This window comes from Xiphophorus maculatus, chromosome 13 (assembly GCF_002775205.1).
Source record: "Xiphophorus maculatus strain JP 163 A chromosome 13, X_maculatus-5.0-male, whole genome shotgun sequence".
NCBI classification, from domain to species: Eukaryota; Metazoa; Chordata; class Actinopteri; order Cyprinodontiformes; family Poeciliidae; genus Xiphophorus; species Xiphophorus maculatus.
The window spans coordinates 28248775-28275479 of NC_036455.1; the positions used below are offsets into that span (position 1 = coordinate 28248775).

Sequence of the window (26705 nt, forward strand, 5' to 3'; positions counted from 1 at the left end):
AATACATTATATTTAGGCCACCATGCATCTCATGTTAATGTTTTGAGTATTTAGAAAGCAGAACAGTTAGAACTCCTGCTTTTTGAAGAAAAAGTACAAAAATATGAAAGAGACATGGAAATGACACTCTCCTGTGTCAGGGCCAGCATATTAAGGGAAACATGGCCGCATAATGACTTTTGCGGTCAAGATAGCGAGGAAGACTTTTACAGCAGCAGTACTAAAGAAAACCACAAGGATTTATATGGCATTTTGATGGGGAGCAATGAAGACGGCACAAATACTGTTGTGAAGACCCAAAGAGGGCTCTACTACATGTGACAGCCACTACAGTTAGATCAACCAAATTTGGTATGCTCTGAGTCATTTCTTGACTTTTCAAGAAAGTCAAAAACTTCCTCATGATCTGTCTTGTGGCAGATCAACACAGGATCTGTCCAGCGAGTTTTATTTATTAATTATTTATTTTTATTTAAACATAAATGGTTAAACAAAGGGTTTACCTGGTCCTTTGTTTAACCAGGTAAACCCCGTTGAGATCCAGATCTCATTTTCAAGAGGGACCTGGGCAGAAGTCTGCAATACACAGCAACCTGATTACAAAATAAAAATGGAGGATGCTGTGGTCTGCCTTATTTTGCTTGGCCGGCTACATCATTCACTCAAACAGCAAAGCATTTTAGCCTGCACATTGGCCAGCCATTAAGGACTTTGACCAGCTTGCTTGGCGGCTCAAGGTAACAGTGGCAAGTCAATTTCAGTCCATGACGTCTCGGTCCTTTCATGTTTTGTTAAAGAAATCATTATGTCCAATACAGTTGTTGTTCTTGAATTCCACGGGTTAAAAATCTAACCTAAACATTTCAAATGTTAAAGGGTTAACACTGACTTTTCTTACTTTAACCAATCACTTACATAAGCAACAATATTGTACTTCATCGTTTAAGTTGAAAATAGTTTGAGACAAGTAAGTCGATATAGAGGTAAGAGTGAATGGGGGGCAAAAAAACAGGAATAGTCACATGGCTTTCCTGTGTAATTTTTCTTGGCAATAAACATATGTTTGTGTAGCATTCGATCATCACTCTGACACCGTCTTCCTTTAGCTTCCTTTCAGCCTTTCTGTCTTGATTTTTGACAGCCCTCTGCATTCATCCGAACCCATCATCAGGAAGGCCGACTTTAATAGCGACACTCCTTTCCAAAGGCTGAAATTGCAGCTTGTCAGTGTGAGAAATAGAAGAAGTAGGGAGGTGTTGTAGTGGGTGCAGCCCATCTCCACAGTATGAAACATTAGCTTCATGTTTGCTTGAGGAAAAGAAGAGATGTGAACGGTGTGTGAGTGAAGTGTCATCAGAATGACTAAAGGGTAAGTCACTGGGGTCTCTTCAGAGGTGGAGTTGTTTTGCTGTACACCTTAAAAGAACATCTTCAGAAACCCAGTAGGAGGGCTGTCTGCCTTCAATCCCAATCTTTCTTCAAAGCAGAATATATATAAGTAAGAGTCTGGTAATTTGGGTCCTCAAGGGCCAGTGTTGTACATGTTTAAGATATTTCCTTGCTTGAATCCAGCCAATTTAAATAAATTGGTCGTTAGCAGGCTACTGCCGAGCCAGGGGAACAGGCTAAGGAAATGATTTAGTTATTTCAATGAGGTGTGATGTAACAAGAACACATCTTAAGCTTGCAAGACTGTCCAGCTTCTTATATGGACCCGTCTCCTATGCTCTCAAAAATGTATAGTTCAGCAAGAATATGCTTAAGTTTTGCTACAGGTAAAGCATAACAATACATTTTATCTTATTGTTTACATATCTTACTTAATGTAATTAAGTTTTAACAAATTTATTTTACTTAATTGCCATATGATAATCACTAAAGAGCTCGATTCTTGAATCTGGCAGAGTTTTATTGGTATTCAACTTTTGAAATGTCTAATGACCTCAAAGTACAAACAGTAATAAATCAGGTATAGCAGGTACAGCTTTGTCACATTATTTTTTAAATGTGACAAAGCTGGCCCATTTACTGTATCGGTTGTTTATTATCAGGCATTTCCATGTAAATCCTATTTTTTGCAGGTCAAAAATCTAATTACCGTAATTGTGGCATTTATTTGATACTAAGAGTTTTTGGTGTGGGAATTTGGAATTCAAATAAACTGAAAAGAAAATCTAGTTGACCAAAAAGTTATCTTGAATATATTTGCTGATCAGTTGCACAAGTAGACATATTGACATACATACACACATATCTACCCTAACCCCTTGAATAATGACTGGGTTTCCATTTACCATAAAATTGCGCAAATTGGAATTACGAAAATAAATGTACTAAATGGAAATGCACCCGTTTTGAAAAAACCCCCCCAAAAACACCTTTTTCAATGAAACGTTTTTGCACATGGATGAGATGGTATTTCGGCCATGTCAAAATTGGTATATATGACAAAACTGAAGTGGAAACACTTTTTTGTATCACACAAGTCACATGATCACCAATCGGATGTTAGTACTGGTGGTGGAAAATACAAAGACGAAGTAGTAGGAAGTTGATGTTGATGATGCGGCATGGTTTTCCAATGACAACACGTGAACAAACTTATTTACATGTGATTGTGTGGCATTTGTTGTTTAATGGAATCACCACACTTGTGACATTGTGTTTTTTCAAGATTGGAATATTGACAAAGTATTACGCACATTTGTAATAGAAGTGCAGCTATTGTTAGTTAGCTACATTTATTTGGTGGAGGTTTTCCAATAACTCTACAAAACAAGTTATCCGGGGAACTTGGAACATTGATTTTCAGCCAGCATTCATCCAGAACATTGGATGAACCTATTAGGTATGGATGTAGTGACTTCAAGATTAACCCCAGAGGTGCCAAGACTATAAGTAGAGATATCAGGACCTCTTTGTAGCGGCAAGCCTTGGTTACAGGACCAGGTCTTCAACTATGGGGTCCAGCAACCTGTGTACACACCACCAACAGGAGGCACTGTACCTGACATATCATCCCAACTGCCTTTATAGTGACCCAAAAACGTTGGAACGCTCCGTTCAGATTGGGGGTCAATCTCTGCCAACAGCAGAGGAGTTTAAGTATCTTAATTATCTTGGTGTCTTTCTCTCAAATGATGGTTGGATGAAACAGTAGACGGATCGAGTCTGCAGTAGTGGGTGCTACTTTAGTCTATTGTGATGATGAAAGACCTGAACCAGAAAGTGACCCTCACCTATGGCTTTATGGGATGGGATTGTTACAAGATGCTGACCTGACCGTTGTCAATGAGCTTTAAGATGAGGTGAGAAGCTCTGTAGTCTAATGGGAGCAGCTGCTCCACCTCCTCATCTAGACGTCTCCAACGGGAGGCACCCAGGAGGCCTTCCTCAATAACAGGCAATCCCAAAGGAGACCCAGAAATTGCTGTGGGGACTTAATGTCCCTACTGTTGTCAGTTCGACAATCCAGATTGAGCAGGAAAGTGTTGCTGTTATGAAGGATGTCAAGGTTTCTGTCTCAGACTTGTTGCCCTATGACACGGTCTTAAAGAAGCAAAAACAAGTAGACCTCCATGGAACCAAGATTCACCATCTCATCCCAGGTCAGCATGACACTGGATCATCACTAAAGTCTCCAAGAAACCTATTTGTAATCAATTATCAGCATCTTCCAGAGATTTACTTCTGTTTGGATTATTAGCAAAATTGAAGTTTGTCTCTCTTTCATGATTTGTCCCTTTTTTTACTGTACAACTGCTGTGGAGAGCAATAATGTTGTACATTTGGCCATAGCTGGCCTGTCATCCTTAAAAAAGACAGGAAATAGAATCATGCTACAGTTGTCATCTGGTTGTTTAATTGAACTATTCAGACTTAAGATACTATAGAGAGATGCTTTTTAAAAAAATCATTTTATTAATTCATACAGCTAACTGCATTAATGGAGAACAGAAAGAATTTGCAAAAACTCTTGTGTAAGCACTGTTTACAGATTCTATAAAACAGTTTATCATTAGTGAAGTCTTTGCTTGATTTGTGGAAGTGTCTTGTCTCACCTTATCAGGAGAAATTAGTTACACCTCTACTGCCTAACATTTACCCTTTACATAATTTCCTGGCATCACTGAAAGTGTGAGGTACTTTCCAACTTACTGACACCAACTCTGGGATGCCCCTTTGTTGCTCCTTCAAGTTTGAGAACAACCCAACCCTCCAGGCATAATTTCTGTCCAGCCTTAACCAATATTTAGAATTCCTTATGGAGTCAGACATGACACTGCTTAGCAATGATTACAATAAAAAGGTAAGGACAGATATTCTAAGATGTTAGCTGAATCTTTTTTTAGTTTTGGCAACAACAGAAGAGTAACTGTTGCTACCAGACAGTTTCTAGAACCAGAAGTTGTTACTAGAAGAGATTGTGAGGTAGAAGTTCAGCATGAGATACTTACCTCTTCGAAGCACAGCAGCGGAAGGCCATGCTTCCAATTTTCTGAAACAGGGATGGTCAGTCTTGGCACGGACGGTCTCTGGGATGTAAGGTGCGAGGAACTGAAGGAGCTGCGGATGTCAAAAAAATAAAATCCCCCTCCCTGAAGCCGGTCCTACCTGCGCATGATGAGGACTGGCTGACAGAAGTGGTGCAGGGGATGTTCGAGCATTTTTAGAGGCCACATAAAAGTTTGTTCAGTGGTTTCCCATTGGCCAGGAGCTCTTTAGGAGGTGGCGACTTGGGTTTTATTACCAACACGTAAAAAAGTTGCAGAAGCCCCAAAGACTTTTTATAGGAGCACCATTAAGTTTCTCCTAATAACACATCCCCCACATGCATAATTATCTAGATAATTGTCCTCTCCGTAAGGAAGGAGTGGATTTCATAATCACGTATGCTGAGCAGTGAAGCAGAAGAATGTTAGCTGGTGGTGTTGACACAAGGAAAGCCTTATTATTATCTGAAGATGCCTAGAGGAGACGAGACACACTGCTTCTGTACGCTGCAGGTCGTGTAATTGATCCTGCGGCGTTTGATCTGCTCTCTAGAAGATCTGAGAACGTGAAACGACGACCACAGGCAGACTTCTAGGAGGAACGTCACGTTCTAACGGAAAATGTTCTGTGAGATTCCTTAATGCTATGATATTTCTCAGGCATTTACAGCCATTCTGACAATTCTCGCAAGAAAATCTTCCGTGTTTTGTTTTTTCTTTCTTTTTAAAGATATGTCAGTACTTCTACAGAAGCCGTGTTGAAGAGCAGGAACCGCATTCAGATGTTAATTTCTCTGAAGTTGTTTTTTGCTTGAAAGGGAGGGAAATGAATTCTCGTAGGAATCAAATGACTTCAAAATCAACTGAGCCCTTGATGCTCATATTAATGCTGCAGTATGTAACTTTTATTAAAAAAACATGTTTTTTTTCCAAGTATTTGTTGAAACTGTCACTATGTTGTGACAGTATGATGTGAGAAATATGATCTGTGAAAAATCAAGCTCCTCTGCCAACCAGTAATAAGCAGGAACAACCAATCAGAGCCAGGAGGTGGGTCACCCTTGCATAACCACCGCTCACAACCCCCATTCACTCCTTCCCCTTGCTGTCTGCTACGCTACAGTGTATTCCCCATTGAAGAGTTTGCCAGAAATGTTAAGGCTAGTTAGTATGGCCACGGTTTTCCTGGATTGGGAAGTTGTTTTTCCACCATTTGCACATTTAGCAGTGTGTACACAAAGGTGATTGACAGCGCTAAGGCCCTCCTCCTGGCTTTGATTGGTTGATTTTGGACAGGAGAGGTGAATCTCTTCAAATGAAAATCAGGGAGGAGGTGGAGGAGATCCATCCTTTCACAGATTGTCTGTCTCCTACCATACTGTAAAAAAAAAAAATTATATATATATTTTTAAAAAATAAAAGTTTCATCCTGCAGTTTTAACCGGTGAATGTCAAAATGTATGCCTAAATCATGTTACAGAGTGAGAGTGGGCCGTTTGTAAAGGTACACCCCAACGGGAAAGCTGATACAGTCAGAGAGTGAGGGCTCATGTTTCTAACCCAGATAATTAAGAGCGCCTGCATCTCTCTCACTGAGACGGGGAGAAAACAGTTTGCGAATGTTCCTCCACGAGGCTTCCCCCATGACTCAAACCCTCGTGACCCACGGTCAACCCTCCAGGCGAAGTAAAAATGTGGAAATGTGAGTTATGGTCTTAAGGATGCAGTACAAATGGTTGAGGAGGTACAGGAACCTGAAGAGAAATTTTTACTTTCAAACTGTGTTGGACTACGGAGCATATAAATGGCTTCAACGACAGCACAGCTCATGTTGTGTGGTGTACAACATACTGTAACAATAATATGTTTGAGAAAGACATTCATAAATAATTACAACCATCCACCGGTGTACCTTCTTGACCATGTGAGGTCACAGTGGGGCTGGAGCCCATCTCCCCGCGGTCATGGTACTGATCGCACATGACGACAAACCACTAAATTTAGAACAGCGCGTAGCAGCCATTTTAGTTTCGGACAAACAAGAGCTGTAAGCCTGAGTAGTGAATGAGTAGTTATAATAATAAAAAAAATACAAAGTTAACTAGATTATTTTTTCTTTGTTTCTCAGAGTTTGCCCAGATAACTCAGTGCTAGTGAGTGCTAGCTAACACGGTGTCCGTAGCCTAAAAAACAACAACAAACTTTTACCTTTCAAACAACTCTACCTTCTTTCTGTTCACTTTGAGTGAGCACAACAGCTCATCCACGGGTCAAACCACCAGCCCACCGGGGAAAGACCTAGTAAGACACCATACCAGTCCACTCCTGACCCAGACCCAAGAATCTCTTGCTGCTAGGCAACTGTTATAAAATGTTATTTATTTGAAAGGTAAGCATTGATTTATTTTTAAAGAATAAATCAGCACAATGAAGAAATAAAATTTAAAAAAGCAAACTTTGAAACCCAACAAAACTGAGTTTTGCATGAAGCAGCAGTGTAGGCTGCAGTGTCACTAATGGAACTGGGGTTTCATTAGTGACCTTTCTGTGCAACGCCTGAAGTTTCTGCCAGCTTGCACCTCAGACTACGTACGGTAGTCGTTCTGATCTTGGCAGCTGAGAGGAGAAAACAAAACAAAACAAAATCTCTCAAAAGTGCCATGAGAGAAAAGCAGCCGTTGACTTTGTGTGTTTAAGCAGAAGGAGAGTCTGAGAACAAACAAAGAGGAGCATTATTCAGCAGAACGAGAGATGAAAAAGACCTCGATGAGGGGAAAAAGCAGCGCCGGAAACAGACCCACTGTAGCCACAGCCAGCAGCTTCATAAATGTCATGAACATTTATATTCATTTGTTACATAATCCTCCTTTTCCCCATTTATGTGACAAGTGATTAGTCTGAGAGGAGTCATCTAAACATGACAGATGGCATTTTGAATGCACTGCTACCTGATTGTCAGAAACAAATAGCGGTTATGTTGCTTTTATTATGTCCAAATAAATTGACCCACATGGATAGATCCTAGTAGAATAAATTGGTAGTTAACTAGTAAGTACAGTAAATAAGTAAATTAGTGAAAAAGTAAGCAAATAAGTAACTAGCTAAGTAAGTCAATAGCTAAGTAAATAACATACTAGGTAGATAGTAAATAGATAAGCAAATAGCTTAGCTAAGTAAGCAGCTAGTAAATAGATAAATCAATAGTTTAGGTATGTAACTAAGTAAATAGCTAACTAAATAAATAAAAGATATGTCAGTACTTTTATAGGAGCCGCTTTGTAAATAAGTAAAAAGTCAATATGCAAAGAGCTAAGTAAATATTTAGATAAATAAATAAATAAAGATAAGCTGAGTGAATTTATAAAAGTTGTTTTAAATTATATTTAATGTACTACTGCGGGGGGATGCTAGTCCTGGACCCTGGACCCTCTAACCTCTGCGAGTTTAGCAACTTTCTTCTCAGCAATGTCTTCATCCACTGATCATGACTTTTCTCTTTTCACAACTTTCCTTCTTAGTTGCCTCCTTTCAACCTGTCACAGCATCCAAGTCACGTGACACCCTCGATTTCGTTTGTGCAACGCTCCTCCTTTTGTTTCTCATTGTAGCGTGGTCATTTCCGCGTGCACGCTTCGCTTGTGCTTCAAAGCTGGTGGTGGGGGGTGCGGGGGGGGGCTCTGACGTCACGTCAGCTCGCAGACCTGCCGGACGCGCACATCCTCGCGCATCAAGAGGGACTCTCAATCAGAGGGAGCCTCGCGCGCTACTAACGATGAGGTTCCCCGACCAGCACGCGCTCCGTTTGGAATGAGGAGGAGCTGAAGAAGAAGCTGAAGAAGAAGCTGGCGATGAACGCAGGGAGTGAGCGCGCGCGCCGCGACGTTGCCGCACTTTCCCAAATTGAGAGAGAGAGAGAGAGAGAGAGAGAGAGAGAGAGAGAGAGAGAGAGAGAGAGAGAGAGAGAGAGAGAGAGAGAGAGTTGACGCGCGGCAGAGACGGGCGGCAGAACACACAGGGTCTGGGTGAATGTATAACCATGGCAACAGCAGCAGCAGCATCAGAAGCACGAGAAGCTGGGATATAAACATTGCATCCGTCCGTCCGTCCGTCCGCAAACAGACCGATTTTTACTCCGTTTAAGGATCGGAGCTGGAGCCGAACCCTCTGCGGACATCACACCACATCGCTGCTAAGGTGAGGCTGCCTCTTTCTCTGTGACACCCTCGTCCTCCTCTCGCTGTTCTTCCTGCTGTCCTTGCAGGATGCTTCCTGCCTGGACGTTCAGGGAACATGTTTCATTATCAAAACGAAGGGAGATGTTATGGAATATATATGCATAAGTTTAAAAGTAAAAGCTGTGTTATTGAGGTGATAAAGTGCAGCAAGGGACTGTAATTTGATTGTAAAGAAGTGAAAGTATGGGTCAGAGTTCAGCACGGTGTGTATGCTGTCCACTTTGACTTTCTCCCTCTGATGCTGTCATATAAAACAGAACCGTGGTGTCTACTGCAAACAAAGACAAAGGTCAGGAGCTGTATCTTTGTTCCAGTCTGTCAACACAGCCGAAGACGGGCTGATTCCTGTTAAAGGACAGGCCAGACCTTTCTGGGAACTCGGTCAAAGTCACGTTAGATATCGCTTGTCTTGGAATATGTCTAGGTCAATTTGTTTATTCTTTGTCTGTTTTGCTCTATTTAAAAAAATAAAAATAAAGATAATATCTCCTCTCTGTAAACATGGTTCTAATTACACCACAAAAGGCAACTGATCAGAATTCATATAAGTATGATATTTTGTATTTTTTTTTGTTTGTCATTCATTTCAGATATTTACAATCAAATTACTCCTTTTCCAATTACTTGTAGCCTGGCAAAGCTGGTCATCTGGATGAAGGAAGGCATTCCCAGTTTGATACTCAAGACCTTGACAGTTCCTTGCTGTTCTGCCTGTAAGCCTTAAGATTACTTTGAACTCAGGCTCAACGGTGGAATAGGTGGTAGCACTGTTGCCTTAAAGCAAGAAGGTCCTGGGTTCAAAACCTCACTTGGGGGTTTTCCTCATTGAGTTTGCATGTTCTCTGTGTGTCCATGGGTTCTTTACTGTTTTCCCACAGTCCAAAACAAAAACATGACTATTAGGTTAACTGGTCTATCTACAAGTTGTGTGTTTCTGTTGGTCCAGCATTGCTCTGCTGGGAGGCTGATGGTGGTTTTCCATTAGTAAAAGGTTTTCCACCAGAAATGGTTAAATGTCATCAGTCCTTTTTTTTTTTTTAGAACTTACTTTGCTGGGGTTCCAAACGTGCTGAGTCAGGCTGGAAACACAATGTTAGAAGACTGGTGCGCTTTGAACTAGCAACGTATCCAGGGTCTACCCTGCCTCTCGCCCAGTGACATAGGCGATAGGTGCACTAGGCCTCACGCAACCCTTTGGGTTAAATGGGCATGAACCAGGGCAGAGCGTTAAAACAACAACTGTATCTATGACGATAAGTGATCAGCTATCAATTAAAAATATGTCAGGTTGAATTTTGATCATTTCACTGAATTCTGAACTGCATGGCATTCTAGGGGATGTAGACAGAGAAAAATATCAACATCAAAGTCTCAATCTGTCACGGCCAGCTAAGAAAGGTTGGAGGATTCAGTTCACTCACTTACTCTTTAGCTAGCATGTGAAAATTTGTTCTCTAAAATACACAGTTACAGTTTCATGTTGCCCCAACATTTTCAGGTGTATTTCCCTCCTTGGAGATTCAGGCGTACTCAAGGTGGACATCCGCCGCACACGTCCGTACAAAGGAAAGTTTTTGTGACTGTGGACACGTACTCGGTAGCTCACTGACTTGGAACGGATGGAAGATACTTTGAGTTTTTTTTCTTGCGACACTGAGAATGTTGAGAATCAACACAATCAGTCTCAAGACTGCGTAGTGTGACTGCCGCTCTCTATGCCACACTGACAGTTGTGCGGTGGATGTTTAAGAAACCGGGCTTATTGCCAAACTAGCTCATCAAATTTCCTAGTATCCATTTGAATTGTGGGAAATGAACTAATTTATCATGGGAAATTTAGCCAATCGGGACACTTGACTGTGAACTATCAACTGTCCACAGATAGTGCGTGTTGAGTCTTTGCAGTTCACAGGAGTGGAAGGAGAAAATGAGTACAACATCTCAAGAGAAAATTGTGGATAAAAGAGGAAAGGTCACATCACTTGTTTGGTAATATCTTGGATATTTAAGACAAAAGACTAATCAAAAATTATGGATATCGATAGTTTTGAAGTGCTAATATGGTGATACGTTTTTCTGCCATATCAACCTTAGTAAAGACAATGGATGGATAAATGTTTAGGTCTCAATAATAATTCCTGCAGAACTGGTGCATCGACCACTACTTCCACTGTAACCAGTCAGACTTGATGATTCCATTCCAACCAGTTAGTAAGGAAAGAAATTGGATTGCCTGGCGTCCAGAAACACAGAAGTTCCTTGCTAAAGCATTATGATTTCAGACTGCACAAAGTACCAGTGTAATGGCAAGTCACATAGCTATTTGAGGTGATGCAAGCAGATTACGGTATTTACAAGAGGGGCACCAATCTGGTGTTGAGCAGAAAATAAAGCTCCAAGTACGTCCAGCATTTCTGTTCAACTCCATATCCAACTCAGATGGCCGAAGTCGCTCTGCCGCCATACTGTTTACTAAAACAAGCTAATCTTTGGACGTCATCAGCTGAAATGCAGTCAAGGCAGAATTTGCTGGGCAGTCCTTTTAAAGAGCATTGGAGCGGCGTAACGCTGTTGACTCTTTTTTTGTTGTTGAGTATTGTGCTGAATCATTATAAAGCAGGTAATGCAAGAAAGAAAAAAAAATCTTCTTGGAAGAGTGCACACACAGATGGAAGACACTTTGATTTTTTTTTTCTTGCACAAATAAGTTCCTAGTGACTCAGAGTTGTGAAAACAAACGGCGATCACATGCAGCTCTCCAGGGAACACAACAGGCCTCCGAGCTAACAAATGTAGCTCTCTATTTTTACAAAGCCCTTCTTTTTTCTTTTTTGTTGTTGTTGCACGATAAACTCTTTTGATCACGTTTTAATTTCTAGTGGAGACGTAAAGACCCGGGTCACATCCTCCTCTAACTCGACCTCTCAGTTCAACTCCAGCCCAGCTCCGGTCGCGGGGATTTGGTTGTAATTTACCAACACACAGCATAACACACACTGCAGAGGATTTCAGAAAGTGCTAGATTATGCCATCACATGATTGCAGGGGCCGGGCTCACAATGTTTCTGTTGAGGCCTCTCTCTCTCCCTCTCTCTCTGCTTCCAGCAAATCCTCTGTCGGTCTCCTCCTCCTCGTCGTCGTGTTAAAATTAAACGGAGAAAATGTAAAAAAAGGTCTCGTTTTGAGAGAGGAGCCGGTGGCCTCTGCCGATTTGTGCTATTTTTAGCGACGGCCCTCTGTCTGTTTAGCCATTCTGGCAGAGGGTTTGGGATGTTAATGAATGGATTAATGCTGCCGCAGATTAATTTCTGGCCCCTCAGAGCTGCGTTCACGTTCGGCTGCTTCAAGTGATAATGGCCGCGAAATGTAGCTGTTCCTCAGTTCGACCGCTGGAAACACACGTCACATCCCCATCCTTCAGCGCGTCCAGACATTTCCAGCTGAGCCGATGCCACCGTTGGAGGTGGAGGGCAGCTTGAGGGCAGCCAGAATTGTTTCTTTGTTTTATTTTTTATTTCCGCTAAGGTGGTGGAATTAAGAGTTGCTGCGACCTCGAGACCCACAGGAATGCTGGGGTGTCTGCGGCCGCGTGTGTCTGTTTGTGTGGCATGCGTTAAAAAGTAATCAGACACCAGATGGCTGTTTTGTAATGATTACTGTTTAATGATTTGCTGCAAGTAGAAGAAAAACAGAAAGATTGAGCTTTTAAAAGTGCACAAAAAGCAGAATGGGAGCATTAGTAAGGCTGCAGGTTGTGCAGATTTTGTGTCGGAGCTACAAAACAACTTGGATTTCTGCAGAAAGGGATGCTCCGAAAATGTTGCTTATTTTGTCGATATATGGCTTTTGACTAAACTGCTACTAATTGTGTTAAATAGCTGAAGGCCCCAACCAGGTCCTATTATTTAATTTCCCTTTGGAATTAAATTGAATTTCACTTTGGAATTAATAAAGTATTTTTGAATTTTGAATTGAATTGAATTGAAGTCATTAGGACATTAGGTGTCTTCCTTTTGTTACTGCAAAGGGAAGGCAAATGCCCAATCTAACACCATAAAAGAGAAAGATGTATTTTTATTTATTTATTTATTAATATCTCATATCTAATATGCCATCAATTAATTAACAGTTTTTCTATTTCAGTAAAATGAAGCCTAAAACATGGTAATGCCTTTTCTGAAACTGTTTTTAACTGCTTTTATCAGTTATTAGCACTACTAGAAGTGTTAGCACAGTTAGCACAGTTAGTACATTTGGCATTACTATCTGTGAAAGAAGCGTATTTATTTAAACTTGAAATATTTCCAATTTTGTGTCAAAAGGCTGACATTGTTGTTTTACTGTTAAATATATTCAATGACAAAGAGAGGCTAAAAGGTAATGAAGCTAATTTGATGTGTTCTGGTTAGCTTTTTTTTTTTAGTACTGTTAGCGCAGTTAGCAAGAGGTTGCGCAATCTCAGGTGAGGCTCAGCTCGCTGCTGCCTCACCTGCTGCGCTTCTGAGCATCTGAATGGGAAAATGCGAAAATTCAGCGATTTTGAAGAAGAAATAATCAAAATTGGTAAAGCTAAATGAAAAATAAATACTTCACAGTACAAAACACAGGATGAAAATAGCAATATAAATGATCTTATTATATTATTCTTCCATGATGACAGGTGGGGCTCTGCCTCCTCTGATCGTACGGCACTGGTTTCGAGTATTGTATTATGTATTTTTAATCATTATTTACTGCACACTACATTTTAGTAGGGTACAGTTTGGACAAGACATGACTTCCTGCAGCTCAGGACCATGTGACTAGAATCGCTGGATGGGACTGGCGACTTTGTTTTTTTTTTTTTTTTACCCCTCCAGGGGGTCTTTTGTGGGCTCTAGTGTCCCTTATGTGATAGTGGGCTGACAGGAAACGGGGAAGGAGAGAGGGGAAGACATGCGGCAAATGTCGTCGGGTCCGGGAGTCGAACCCGCGACGGCCGCGTCGAGGACTCAAGGCCTCCAAATACGGGTCGCACTAACCGCTACGCCACCACGGCACGCCCGACTTTGTTTTGTTTACTGAATAAAATAAACACTTCATAAATCTCAACCTGCTTCAGCGTAAATGCATTTAGTTAGGCTTTGATCAGTCAACTAAATACAATCCAGACTCATTAGAAAATGTAAAACTTTAAGTCTAGTGACATTATATTTACAGTAATTATGATGCCACCACCTTATTTCATCAGTTGGGGTGGCGGGTTCAGATGCAGTGCAGTTAGCTGCATCTCATCAAAAAGTTTCCTTTTGGTTTCACTAAACCATAACACTCTCTACCACAGGTTTATTATTTCCATGCAAACTACTAATGACATTTCTTGGGGGATAGGGGGGATCCCATAATTTATGCAGTGCAGAACTGATAATGATCCTGTAAGCAGATTCCATCTCCAGAGCTCCCTAAGAGTTACCATAGGTGTTATGCTTGGATTTCTGAATTTTATTTGGCAGTTTTAGAGTCAAAGGGGCTCAATTACATTATGTGAGGTACACATACCTCAGAAATTGGGATGTGAAAAGTTCTTAAAGACACTATTCATGCAAACCTTAGAGTTTTTGAGGGAAAAACCCTAAAGTTCCCCTCAAACTTTCGATTGACTTTCTTTGGATTCCCCAGAAGAAAGTCGTCATAGATATAGAGAGTGCATGCATAACTGATCTAAAACAAGCTATTATTTAAAAGTAGATTTAAGAATAAATTAAAGTTGTGATAACAGTTACAAATAATAACTTGTACTTCCAAAATCTTTAGCAATATCAGGGACATTAAATAGATTCCATCAGATTTGGCAGCCATTTCTGTATCACATCAATCTGCAGAAAGGACTCTCATGACACCTCACCATCCTATTTATGTTTGATTGTCTATTCAGATGGACTTTATATGCAGTTTAAAGTTGATCCACTGAGCTACACTGTAAAAAGTATCATTGTTGTTGGGTTTTTTCCTTTTTTGTTTTTTGCTTTCTTCCCAACCTGCCTTACAAAAGAGGTGTAAAAGTTCGGTTTATCCTTTATGAATGTTCTGTTTAGTACATCAAAAATGAATTAAGTATTCAAAAAAGGAAAAAAAATGAAATGCTGCATTTTCTTTTGAATAAAACAAACTTTAAAAGTTCAACCATGTTTCACAAAGAAGGTGCTGCTAGCACATTGTTGCAGTATTGATACATTTTCTCTCTATATTTCTATAGACCTATAGACTTGTTAAATGTATCGCAAATATGACACATGTAAAGACAAAGGTCTTGCGCCACGGTTCAGTTTGATGAGTTTTACTGCTGCCATCTTCATCCAGCATGAAAGAAAGCACAGTATGTCCTCCTGGAATGATAAACATATTCTCTGGAGGCTGCTTGAGCTGTGCATGATTTGAATTGATTAATTTATAGATATATTCCCAACATATTTCCTCCCTTCAATTATTATATCCGCCTATGTCCTCTTGTCCTTTCTTCAGTTTGGGGGGACGACACTCTCTTGCCGTTGGTCCCCAGGGCTGTAAGCCTCAATATTCAACAAAGTACACAGGGTACATTCTCCTTCTTTACTGCCAAGCTAACATACTGCGACAGAAGTGAGGCCCTCCTTATAATGAATTGGTGTCTGCAGCTAGCTGATAACCCCGGCTGCTAGTTTACAGTGTAGCTCAGTGGATCGGGAAAGCAATTAGGGAGGCCTACATCAAATCAACAATGAGGAAACATACCCTCGTTAAACAATCTGGTGACGGTTGGGGACATTACAGCTGTCACAAGCAGCCCGCTGACTCAGCAGAAGCAGGGAGCACAGCTCTGGCCTCTGGCCAAACCTAGCAGTGACCGGCTTCAACATAAAATGTTTTATGTTGTTTTATGTTTTGCGAGAACGGGACTGTTTGTACTTCGATGATGCAGTGCTCTCTGATGCCGACTCTGGGTCTTTGGTGAAGGTTTGACTTTCAGACGTAATTTCCAAGATGTCTTTGTGGTGTTTATGAAGATTCTTAACCTGTTTGTCAAGACATCACAATGATACATATGGTAATCTTTTGGCAAAAGGAAGATAAAAAACCCACAGTCAACGTCGTAGGATGCACCTCTTGCGATTTAGCTATCCTATATTTTAGAGAAAGGGAAATGGTTGCAGTTTGCCCTTCGTGCCTCTAGTTGTCTACCGTTGACTCTGGCCTATGCAGTTCAGTGTTCGTGGATTCCTCTGTTCTGTGGTATTCTGTGTTTGTCTATGTAACTCCAAACGATTGCCTAATCACAAAGACATGCTCATAGAGCATATCTTTTAAAAGGAAGTACAGGTTGGGAAGCTGAAATACCTCACCACAATGCTACCTGACATACTATTGGTTGGTGTTGACAAATCAGCCAATCATTGAGCACCATATTCTCCTTGGCACAGATTGAATGTACACTCCAAGAGAGGAAATAAGAAAGACCTTAGAGATTAACTTCTGTGGTTGTGCGGTTTTCACTGTGTGTGTTGATGGATTATAAGATACAGTATATGAAGCTTTATAAAAAATAGAGACACTATAAATTGATAAAAAAAATACTGATTTCTGCATCTCCAAATTAAATAGGTAATATAGGTAAAACACCAGGTTTCACACCGGTCATCGACCACAACCATCTGCAAATAGCTAAAATACATAATTACTTGAAACTCCCAATAAAAAGCCTTATAACTACCTACTTCAATAGTTTAAACACCAAATCTGCCTAACTGGTACTGGTCATGGTCAATTTCTATATATTAATTGTCAGGTCTAAATACCTAATTAAACAACACAGAAGAAAGACAAGAGAGTTGTACTGGTCATGGTCAATTTCTATATATTAATTATGTGAGGAGAAAATTTAAAAGCAGTAAACTAGTGTTTTTTGGTGAATAGATGACATTACATCATTCTATGTTGTAGGTATTAGTGTAAAAATTGTTTTTACCATTTCAAAACCAAGGAAAAAAAGATAGAGTATCTTTTAATTCCAGCATACTTAGCATGGGTAGCATTACTAAAACAACAGTCTGCACGTGTATTTCATTGAGAACATAGATTCTTACATGGACTGAGATTTCCAAATGCCTTTTCAAATCAAACGTACTCCTTAACCAAAGTTGAAGTTTCAAAATGGTAAACAAAAGCAATTCAACTGTAATCTTTTCAGCCTTGTTTTCTACTGAAAGTTTATTTCTCTTTTTCTCTCGCAGCCTGATTGAACCACATACAGTATATCTTGACATGTAGGTGATACAGTTTCCTTGCAAATGACCGACTACAGGTTTTTTGTCCTTTAATTAATTTTTAAACACTGTAAAACCCTAAGGTGTGTTCATACTCTAAAGTGAGAATTGAAAATAACTAGCAGACGTTAGTATCAACCACAGATTAATTAAATTGGTCATTTAGAGATATTGTGTTCTGCTTGTTGTGCAAAAACTGCCTCTGTGCAATAGGCACATTTTCAGATTTTGCTTACAATCACCTAACTTGCAATAGAAACATCAAAGCTTACACACTGTGGTTTGAGCAATATAATATTAGGAGGCATTGGGTTGAGTTGGTATTGGGTTAACCAAGAAAGACATAAAAACCAGGTTAGGTCAGGTTATCTTGTAGGACAAAATTAAATTTACATCTGAGAACGAAAATAGAAATAATTCTCTGTGAATCGTAATGATGACCCTGACTAGGAGTTTAATGATACACAAAACTGAGAACAAGACGGGTCAATATCATCTAAGAAAACTTTGAATTAATGCTGCAGAAGGACTTTTGTCTGCAATTTCATGTTAATATCTTCCACCATAAATTGGAGTTGGCTTCTGCTGTGTAAATTGTACAACGATACAGTGTGCCTCCTCCCACATCTGTTGCTGCACAAGTGTCTCTTTTAGGCAGATATGCTTGTTGTTAAACTTCTTTTACTCTTTAAAGAACAGAGCTGCAGACAAGTTCAAAAACATCATTCTTGTACATATTTTGTGAAACAGTGACGTTGTCATCCTGCGCCAAACCTTCAAGGCAATAGATCTGTCGTCTCTCCCGTTACTTACCTCATAAGATTTTTGCTGTGCGAATGAAATCACTGAGTGATCTTAATGTAGGCTTTAATATTTTGACTAGCTGTTAGCGCTGGTGTAAAGTGTTTTGTGAAGCACCTCGTTGATGCTGAAAAAGCCAGGTGTTGATGCTGTTGTACAGTAAAGCCCCTTCATTATGACAAATCTCTGGTGAAGTAAAACAAATCGTCTCATCTGAAGATCAGCTCTCTGAGCACAGCTACTTTAGTGAGGTATTCCACTGCCGGGACTATATTTATCTTTATTGGCATGTTATTATGTGCTGCTTCCTTTCGACTTATGACTCTCCTTGTCTGTTTTCATAGCCTGATGCAGGAACGCTAACCCCATCCTACCGTATTTGTGTGGATTGCATTTCACAGCGTTCAATGAGAGGTTATTTGATAGTCTTTGTTGTAAACACTGTCAGCGTCGGCTGGTTGGAGCTCAGCTTTCCGTGTGTACGTTCTCTAGATGCTGTTGTGTGTGAGGTATAAGAGTTGAAGACAAGGTGTACTGCTAAACAAAATTGTGGTTAGTTTTCCACAGGGAGTAATGATCCCAAGTACACTGACTTCTCAGTCGCGTCATTCTGTTAAGCACACTGAGTGTTTGTCGTTATTTCTCTCAGTCAGATGATGTAAATGTACAAATTCAAGGGCTATTAAGGGATTAAAATGAATCAGCTGAGCTTCAGAATGTGACGTGCTACATGTCTGTATGTTCTTACCTCTAAAATGTATTGAATTCAGCTACTCCAATCCCTTCCTATATCCACTCCAAAGTTAGTTACTGATTTGATTAATGATAGCAAATGGAAAAAACTCCCTCTTGTGTTAGCTTTAGAGAGGCTAGTGTCTGTGATTCCTTGACTAGTCACCCACTGAATTGCCTTCTTCCTCTGCTGGCCATTAGCACAAGTTGGCTAGCATTAGCATTTGATTGGTTTCTTCACCTATTTTTGTTAAGGTGAAGCAACTGGCTTCATCCACTGGAGTGCCTTCTTCCTCTGCTGGCCATTAGAGTTGTATAGGCTGGCATTAGCTTCACATAGGCTAGGTTTAGCATTTGATAGGCTATCTTTAGTGTTGGATAGGCTAGCTGCTACATATATCAACTGCGTATGACATGTATATGCTACATATATTAGATCCATTGACATGTGTTCTTTTGATCGAGTTTACTGTAATCCAAGGTGACACCAAGTGTAAACATACTGTATTATACAGAGCTAAATATGGCTTCCAATTGAAGCTTCCCATTCAGCAGGCTAATGCTAGGCTAGCCATTCTAATGACCTGAAGAGGACGAAGGCAATCCAGTGGGGGACCAGCCTCTCCACAGCTAACGCAACTGAGTAGCCTACTTCTCATTTGCCAGCGCCGCCCGCTCAGTGGCCGATGTCTAGTCCAATCAGGAGCTAGCTCCAGAATGGAGATAGCGACAAGGAAGTAGCCACAATAGTCTTATTTTTTTCCGCAGAAACCATGCCATGCTCTGGAATTTAAACAAATGGGTCGCTCTCCGGATCCACAGCATGGCAACATGACACAATGCCACTGGTCCAGATGTAAAACTTTCTTGTTACTAAACAATCAACATGTTTTATAATAAAGTGGATGTTATTGGGATCAGAGTCTCCAAATTTGAAGTGGCGTTACCTTAACACCAGGGTTTGGGTTTCCGTTTTCTGAGCAGCTGCATTCAGGCTTTACAGCTCTGTGTCAAAAGCATCAGATACAACCTGCATGCAGATACACAACTGCTTTTAACTGAATTACTTTTCCAAAGAAATGAGGCATTATTTCAGCAAGATGGAAATGAACCAACAAATCCCTCCACTTTTCTGTGTCTGTGAATAAGGCTTTATGAATAAGTCCTTCTTTCAGTCACTTATTTGTTTAGTCATATCTAGAAAAGAAAGCGATGTCATTACCACATTTGCAAACGGCTGACGTTCTTTGATGCCTATCTTCCATTATGAACACAACACAGAGAAGCTGCCAAGCACACACATCCGTTCTTCCTGACAGAAATAATTAAATCTCATCCCAGAAGTAATAATCAGTGCTATATTAAGAGCAAGGTGTCTATCTTGGGCTCACGTAGTTCTTCTCATTCCCCCTCGATGGATGGTCTGAGTCACACCACCTCAGATGACTGAAGACGTAATGAAGCAAACTAATTTTAGAAGTGCCGTCAGTCATTCTCTACTTTTGCTGTTTGTCTGATCTGTGTCCTGTTCTTCTCTTCTCAGGTGATGAGTGGGACTGTATCATGTCTGAAGTACAGGGAACGCTGGAGTTTTCTGTAGAACTGCACAAGTTTCACAATGTGGATCTGTTTCAGAGGGGGTGAGTGGATTCTGGCTGTTGCCTTTTAAATGTGTCAGAACACCTAACTAGTTGTGAAACGACACACGCTACAAGAATGCTAACAGTTTATTTTCATTTCTACAGTAGTAAAAGTTACCAACTGGCTGGTCAAATGGCTATAACTCACATAATGGAGGTGATTAACGTGGCTTGCGGTTTAAGATTAGGTTTGAGGGTTTTAGTTCTGCCGAATAAGAAGAAACCAAACATTGCAAGAGGTTCTTGCCTACAAAGACCTCGCAAAGACTCCTTTGTTCCACTGCAAACCTAATAGCAACTGGCTTTGGCCACATGTAAACAAGATTTCATGGACATTATGGATAACCTGCTCATTTTTTCTGTGTATTTCAATTTTCTTTTTTGCTTTAAATAGGCACAACATAATGTTTCTTCAAGGGAATCTCTGAACATTCGACTGCCAGCATGTTTAGGTGAAAATGTGTGGATTTAATTAGAACACCAACAGCATGTCTCACTAATAAACATAGTTATTTATTAGTGGCTACTCGGCTTAGCAACACAGAATGCTTCAGTTTTCTGTCTAATGGGAACCAAAGGAATAAAAACTTAAAAACCTTTTGGATGCATTGGTCATTTATAAGCAGTGTTTACTTTTATTTCTATAACTAGTCTATAACTCTGCTAATGACGAAAACACAAATAAATTGTATTTGTATGTAAAGATTTGGATGAGTAATTCTTAGTGGCTCCATGTCTGTATTTATTAAATGGGTATGAGTCACAATGGGATTCTTCTGGTCTGATTTCTTAGAATCAAATTCCACCATTTCAAGGTAGAACTGTGTGTCTGATGTCACAAACGTGCTGCACTTCATGGCCATGTCTGAGCTGCTCTGCAGGGGAAACACGCTAATAAGGTAGATGGCTTGTGCCAAGAAAGAGAAAAATTTCTAACTAAAAGCAGACTTGTTGAATTCCAGGGTGTTACGGTCCGACCAGTAAGGCACAAGGACAAAGGCATATATAAAAAAATATTTTCTATTTATTTTTCCAAAAATTCTTCACAAAAGACTTCCAACACCAAATCTAAAAAAATATAGCAAAATGGGCCCAAAAGAAATCAACTAAAGCATACGTCACTCAGGATAACGAACCAAAACTGACCTCACACAATGAACACACAGGGGAATTTATACACAAAGGCTGGTCTACACAAACCAGGAGGGGTGGGAGAGAACAAACACAAACAATGCATAAACATAAACAACTAATTCTGACTACAACACAACTGTAAAAAACAAAACAACCTATCACCAGAAATGTTTTAACAGTTAGTTATGCTATTAGTAGAGAGAGGCAGATTATTCAACATCAAGTCCTGCTTCTAGCAGCCTGATGGTTTTGTTCCACTTCCTGGTTTGCCTTTCAACCAGTCCTCTCCCCCAGCCAGTCCTTCAAACTCAGCAAAACAAAGTAGTTAATGATTCAAGTAAACAAAAGGAGTTTACTAAATGTGTGCACCCATAATAGTAAACAACCTAATGCCATAACCACCACAAAAAGAGTGAAATTATAAATGTATTGTGTAAAAACATTTAAGTAAATACTAACACTGGGGAAAAGATGGAGGAACCTCCACACAGGGGAAGCAGATTCTCTCTTTCTGAATTTGCAGACTTAATGAAATGTAGCTGAATTGTGTTGAGTTATGTATGGAAGATATCAAACATGGGTTTGCAGCAGCTCCAGATATGACTGAGGTATTCATGCATTAAACATCTACCATCTGCCCACCATCTGCTCTAGCTTATATAAACGAATGGATCACCTTCTCCATGTCTGCGTACCTGTGTGAGTCATATAGCAGTAGATACTGACAGCAACATTTAGGGCAGCTTGTTGCTGCTGGGACAATTGTAAAAATTTGAACCAAAAAGTTTGATTATTATGATATGTTGAAAATGACAGTATTAATGTCTGATAACAGATGTTAAAGCAAATGTGTATCTATACTTAGTATGATGTGTTTATTCATCATAAAAAGAAAAGATTTTCCAGTTTGAAACATTGTTGCTGATCCGGGCTGGTTTGGCTGTAAACTGCCAAACTCATGTCAACAACAGAATTTTCTGTGGATCTGTTAATGAAGAGAATACAAATAAAATAAAGGAATGTCAGGTGAAACATTATTGATATAGGAAAATCTGTCAACTAACATTCTTGTTCTTTAAATATGGAAAACTTAATGGCTTCTGTTCAAACTATGGCTGCACCGATTCACTTTCTCTCGCTTCTGATACCGACAGCTGAGGTTTGGTATCAGCTGATACTGATACGCTGCAGAAAAACTGCTGAATAGACTTAAAATGATTCTTTTTTTTAAACGATCATAAATGTAGTAAATTATACATTTATTTAATAATGCTGAACTTGTACATTTAAATCCACCAGTAGCTTCACATGCTTTGTCAAACATGTAAAAACAACACAGCTTTAATTTATTCAGTCAGTGCAGTTAGGAGTAAAACAATCAATGTAAAATAAATAGTTAAAAAGCTGAAACTGACAAACTATAGGTTAACTACTTTGGTTAAACATGTAAACATAAACTGCAACAAAATCTCCTTCAAATGGTTCACAAAGTGCAACTAGGGACTCCAAATATAATGTAAAATAAAAAAATAATGCATGACATCGCTCAGAGCACAAATCCTCTGCATAAGCGGTTTTCTGTTGACAACCAGGATGTTAGGTTGACCTTTGACCTTCTAAACATCTAAAGCTTGTCAATTTCTGCATGTTGCGTTTACATCAAGCATTGAGAAAGTATTTTAAATGTGCATATGAATGCATCCTTGAACTTCCTTATAGTCAGTTAATCGGAGCAGCTCTTTAATTTACAGCGCATCCAACAAAAAAAATGACATACAAACTGGTTCAGATGAAAGCAAACGAAATGACAGCAGAGCAAGTTTTCATTTTCTTTCTCTGGTATTTTATTAGATAAAAAAAGGCATTGTTAATCACAGCACAACGTATCTGTAAGAAGATTAAAAAAAGTTCCACTGGCTTGTGGCTTCAGCAAAGTAGATTTTTCAAGTCCAAATTAAAAATGCTCAAGCTTCAAGCTCATCACGATTTAGTGAACTAATATTTCTGCTCCCACAATCTGCCTCCCTCCTTCCCTCAGATAGCAGAGAAGAGTGTCAGCAAGGCTGAGCTCTGGTGGGTTGCAGAATAGTAATGTTTGAGTCTCAGATGTTTTGAGTCTTTGTACTGTGGAACAGAAATTATAGCATTAATCCTAATCCCTCTTCAGGACTGAAGGGCATTGAAGATGTTCAGTTAATGTTCTGTCTTTATGCTGGTTGTTTTTAAAATCCTGGTAAAACAAAATTTAGAATAGAATAGAATTACTTTATTCATCCCAGCAGGGAAATTACTTCACAGTTACAGCATAGAGACAAGACAAGAGACAAGACACAATAACAATGTCTGGGTGTTGAGTCTGGAGTTTGGCTGCGGTAGAGCTGATGACGTCACAGGCCACCACTGCATCAGCTGATGGGGGAATGTAAACAGCGATCAAAATGGCGGACGTAAACTCCCTCGGTAAATAACACGGCCGCATTCCCACAGCCAGAAGTTCAATGTCCGGGCTACAAATCTGTTCCTTCACGTTAACATGACCGGGATTACACCACCTCTCACTCACATAAAGTGCAATCCCGCCGCCTTTTACCTGCTTAGTAAAAACTGATAGGAAGAAATTATTGCAGATCTTTCAGAATTTACAGTTCAGAATTGCACTGATAAAAGGGAAACTGACACCTATAAATTATAATTGAGTTGACTGAATGATAATAGAATTCAATGAAATTTAGTGCAGGAGACAGTGAATTGACGTGGCCATGAAAATCTGTCCAAATTTATTCCAGACTGACATTCTCTACTGCTCTACCAAACAGTGAAGCCATGTCTGTGTCCAGAGACAGACCGACCTCACCTGACCTGTCTGACAAATACAAGTTTTGTACTTGTATTTGTACTTGTACACAGCACGCCCCGTGCTGTGGTGGCGCAGGGGGTTAGCACGCCCACATTTGGAGGCCTTAGACCCGCGGACGTCGCAGGTTCGACTCCCGGTCCCGACGACCTCTGCTGCATGTCCTCCTTCAAAAATGGCGCCGGCTCTACTGGCTGCCTGCAGACGCAGCTCCCGTCTTGTGTGTGTTAATCTGTGTATAAAAAATTCTTGCTGTAACTGCGAAATAATTTCCCTGCTGGGATGAATAAAGTAATTCTTCTTCTTCTTCTTTTCATATTTCAGTTTGTTCCCAGCATCGATTGTTGGAGTTTGAATTAAAGCAGATATTAACTATGTAAAGAAAATACATACTGCCACACCTACATTAATTTAAAATACCAGAGAAATATCTTTCACTGAGCTGGCTCGTAAAATCAGGCCACTTAAATAGCATGTTAGTAGATGTGAGCAATACAAAACTTACAAATTTGCTCTGTTTCTTTGATAGAAACAGAGAGACGTGACAAAATCAAACCAGAGTGCACCTGGAAATTAGCGTTCACTTTATTTTATCATGCGATTAATTGATTTGTTGCTTACTGTTACTGGCCTAACAAGCACCACAATAGTAAATACAAAGTATTACCATGATTTTTTTAGTGCCATATCAGGGCTTGGATTATTTTTTTTTTCACTTTCTTGTTTTTTGACGTAAACATAAGAACAGATTTTGTCATAAACACAGGAGACTGGTTGAATTGGTTATGTAATTAAGCGCTAAGTTCACATTTCCAGGCTTAAAGTTGAAAAAAAAAAATCTACCGTGGTTCTAAGAAGTTTGAATACTATGACAGAGTTTCAGAGGTTTCTTCCAAACATTGACCTAAATATCTAGTACAGCTGCTTTGCAAATAAAACTTTGTTATGGCTGCAGAATAATAATTTAAAAAGTATGCATCTGATAAATTGCCACCTGTTAATTCTTTCACATTGCAGGACTACACTGGTGTTGTAGTCCTGAAATATACATAATCCAACATAAATTGTCATTAACCTTTATTAGGAACAGTAATTAGCATGCACCAGGTCAAAGAGCAAATCCAACTGAAACAGGGTTTAGATGAGCTTGATGTCAATCATCCCAACATAACATGTTGCAGGTTTATCATCATTGCAAGATCACTTGATTAGTGTGTGCAGTGTCCATATCATAAAGAACTGTGAAGAAATCAATCAATATATGTTAATTATAGGCAAGGCAAGGAGTCATAATCTGTGTTTGGTGAAGGCTTTGTTTAAGAAACAGAAAATGTTTTACAAGGGCTTTAATTTTTAACTTTCTTTTTCTTCTTTTTTTTTTCAAAAGTAAATTACAAATTGCATTTCCATGCAACTAAATTAAAAATTGGCAAAACATCCACCATCGTCAGATTTATTTTTTGTTTGTCTTTTGTTGCTGGAACAGCAACAATAGTATTCCATCTGTGTTTCTGGTGAACTAAAGGTTCATAAGTAATCATTGGTACATATTCCTGTTACACTGTCATCTGTAAATGTTTGTATTTAGCCTGGAAATAATTAACGCTTTGTGGACGGGGCCCAAATTACAATCTAACAGAGAATGTTCAGGTATTTACTTCCCTATTTAGTGAGCACAGAGTGTACATGTGCAGAGCTGGCAGAGACGCACTCAAAAGACTGTACTTGCAGTACAGTTAGTGTTGATTCATGGGGCTGGATACAAATGTTCAAAAGATTTCCATTTGTAAAACCAAAAAGTGTCTTCATTCTTCCTCTTCAGAATTATTCTATTACTTCCTACTGATATGTCTCATAAAATCAAATGAAATATATAAAACTTTGGAGTTGTAATCTATCAAACCGTGGAAGTGTTTAAGGAGTTTCAATTAGGTTGACTGCAGTTTAATTTTTTATATTTTCATAATATCATGTAAACAAAATCTAAATGTTACATTTAGCCATTTAAACACTTATCAGGGTGTCTATAATTAAAAGCATTAACTTTTATTTATTTTTTTTAGCAGTTAGCACACAAATGAAATATTAAATGAAATAACAGGCTTTCTCTTAAATTCAGATTTCTGGATGTAAGAGAAATGGTACATAATGACATGTCTAATATAATAATAATATAATATAATGATATAATTTAATTTTTAAGTTGAATTTAAGCTCTCTGTAGAAAAGAAAAAAAAGTAAAGTAAGCTAATGGATTAGTCTATTTCTCCAATCCATGTCTTAGCTTGATTGTGTCTTAGATGCTACAATGTCCCACTTCAGTAACCCACATTCTCACCAAATTTCACATTTTTGATACTGAAATATTCTAAATCCAGTATCAAAAATGGAGAAGTATATCACACTCCACATTATTGGTACTACTTCACATTTTCAAGCTGGAATATGGCTGAATCCAGCATTTCAGAGGGCCAGAGGTTAGCATACAGCTAAATGCCACGCTAGCCAAAAAAACCCAACAAAAAATAAAGGTAGTT

General features: G+C 39.4%; 2 protein-coding genes across 3 annotated transcripts in view; one reads left to right on the forward strand and one right to left on the reverse strand.

Moving 5' to 3' along the window:
- LOC102217617 (collagen alpha-1(IX) chain-like) overlaps positions 1–4623 on the reverse strand; it is a 34216-nt gene extending 29593 nt beyond the window's left edge. For both annotated transcript variants that reach the window (XM_023344575.1, XM_014471464.2), the window contains exon 1: positions 4458–4623. In XM_023344575.1, coding sequence (XP_023200343.1) covers positions 4458–4486 — 29 coding nt within the window. In that variant the 5' untranslated portion in view covers positions 4487–4623. The remainder of the gene's footprint in view (positions 1–4457) is intronic.
- A 3590-nt stretch (positions 4624–8213) lies between these two features.
- fam135b (family with sequence similarity 135 member B) overlaps positions 8214–26705 on the forward strand; it is a 63204-nt gene continuing 44712 nt past the window's right edge. Inside the window, exons 1-2 of the mRNA XM_023345152.1 lie at positions 8214–8687; positions 20084–20180. Coding sequence (XP_023200920.1) covers positions 20104–20180 — 77 coding nt within the window. The 5' untranslated portion in view covers positions 8214–8687; positions 20084–20103. The remainder of the gene's footprint in view (positions 8688–20083; positions 20181–26705) is intronic.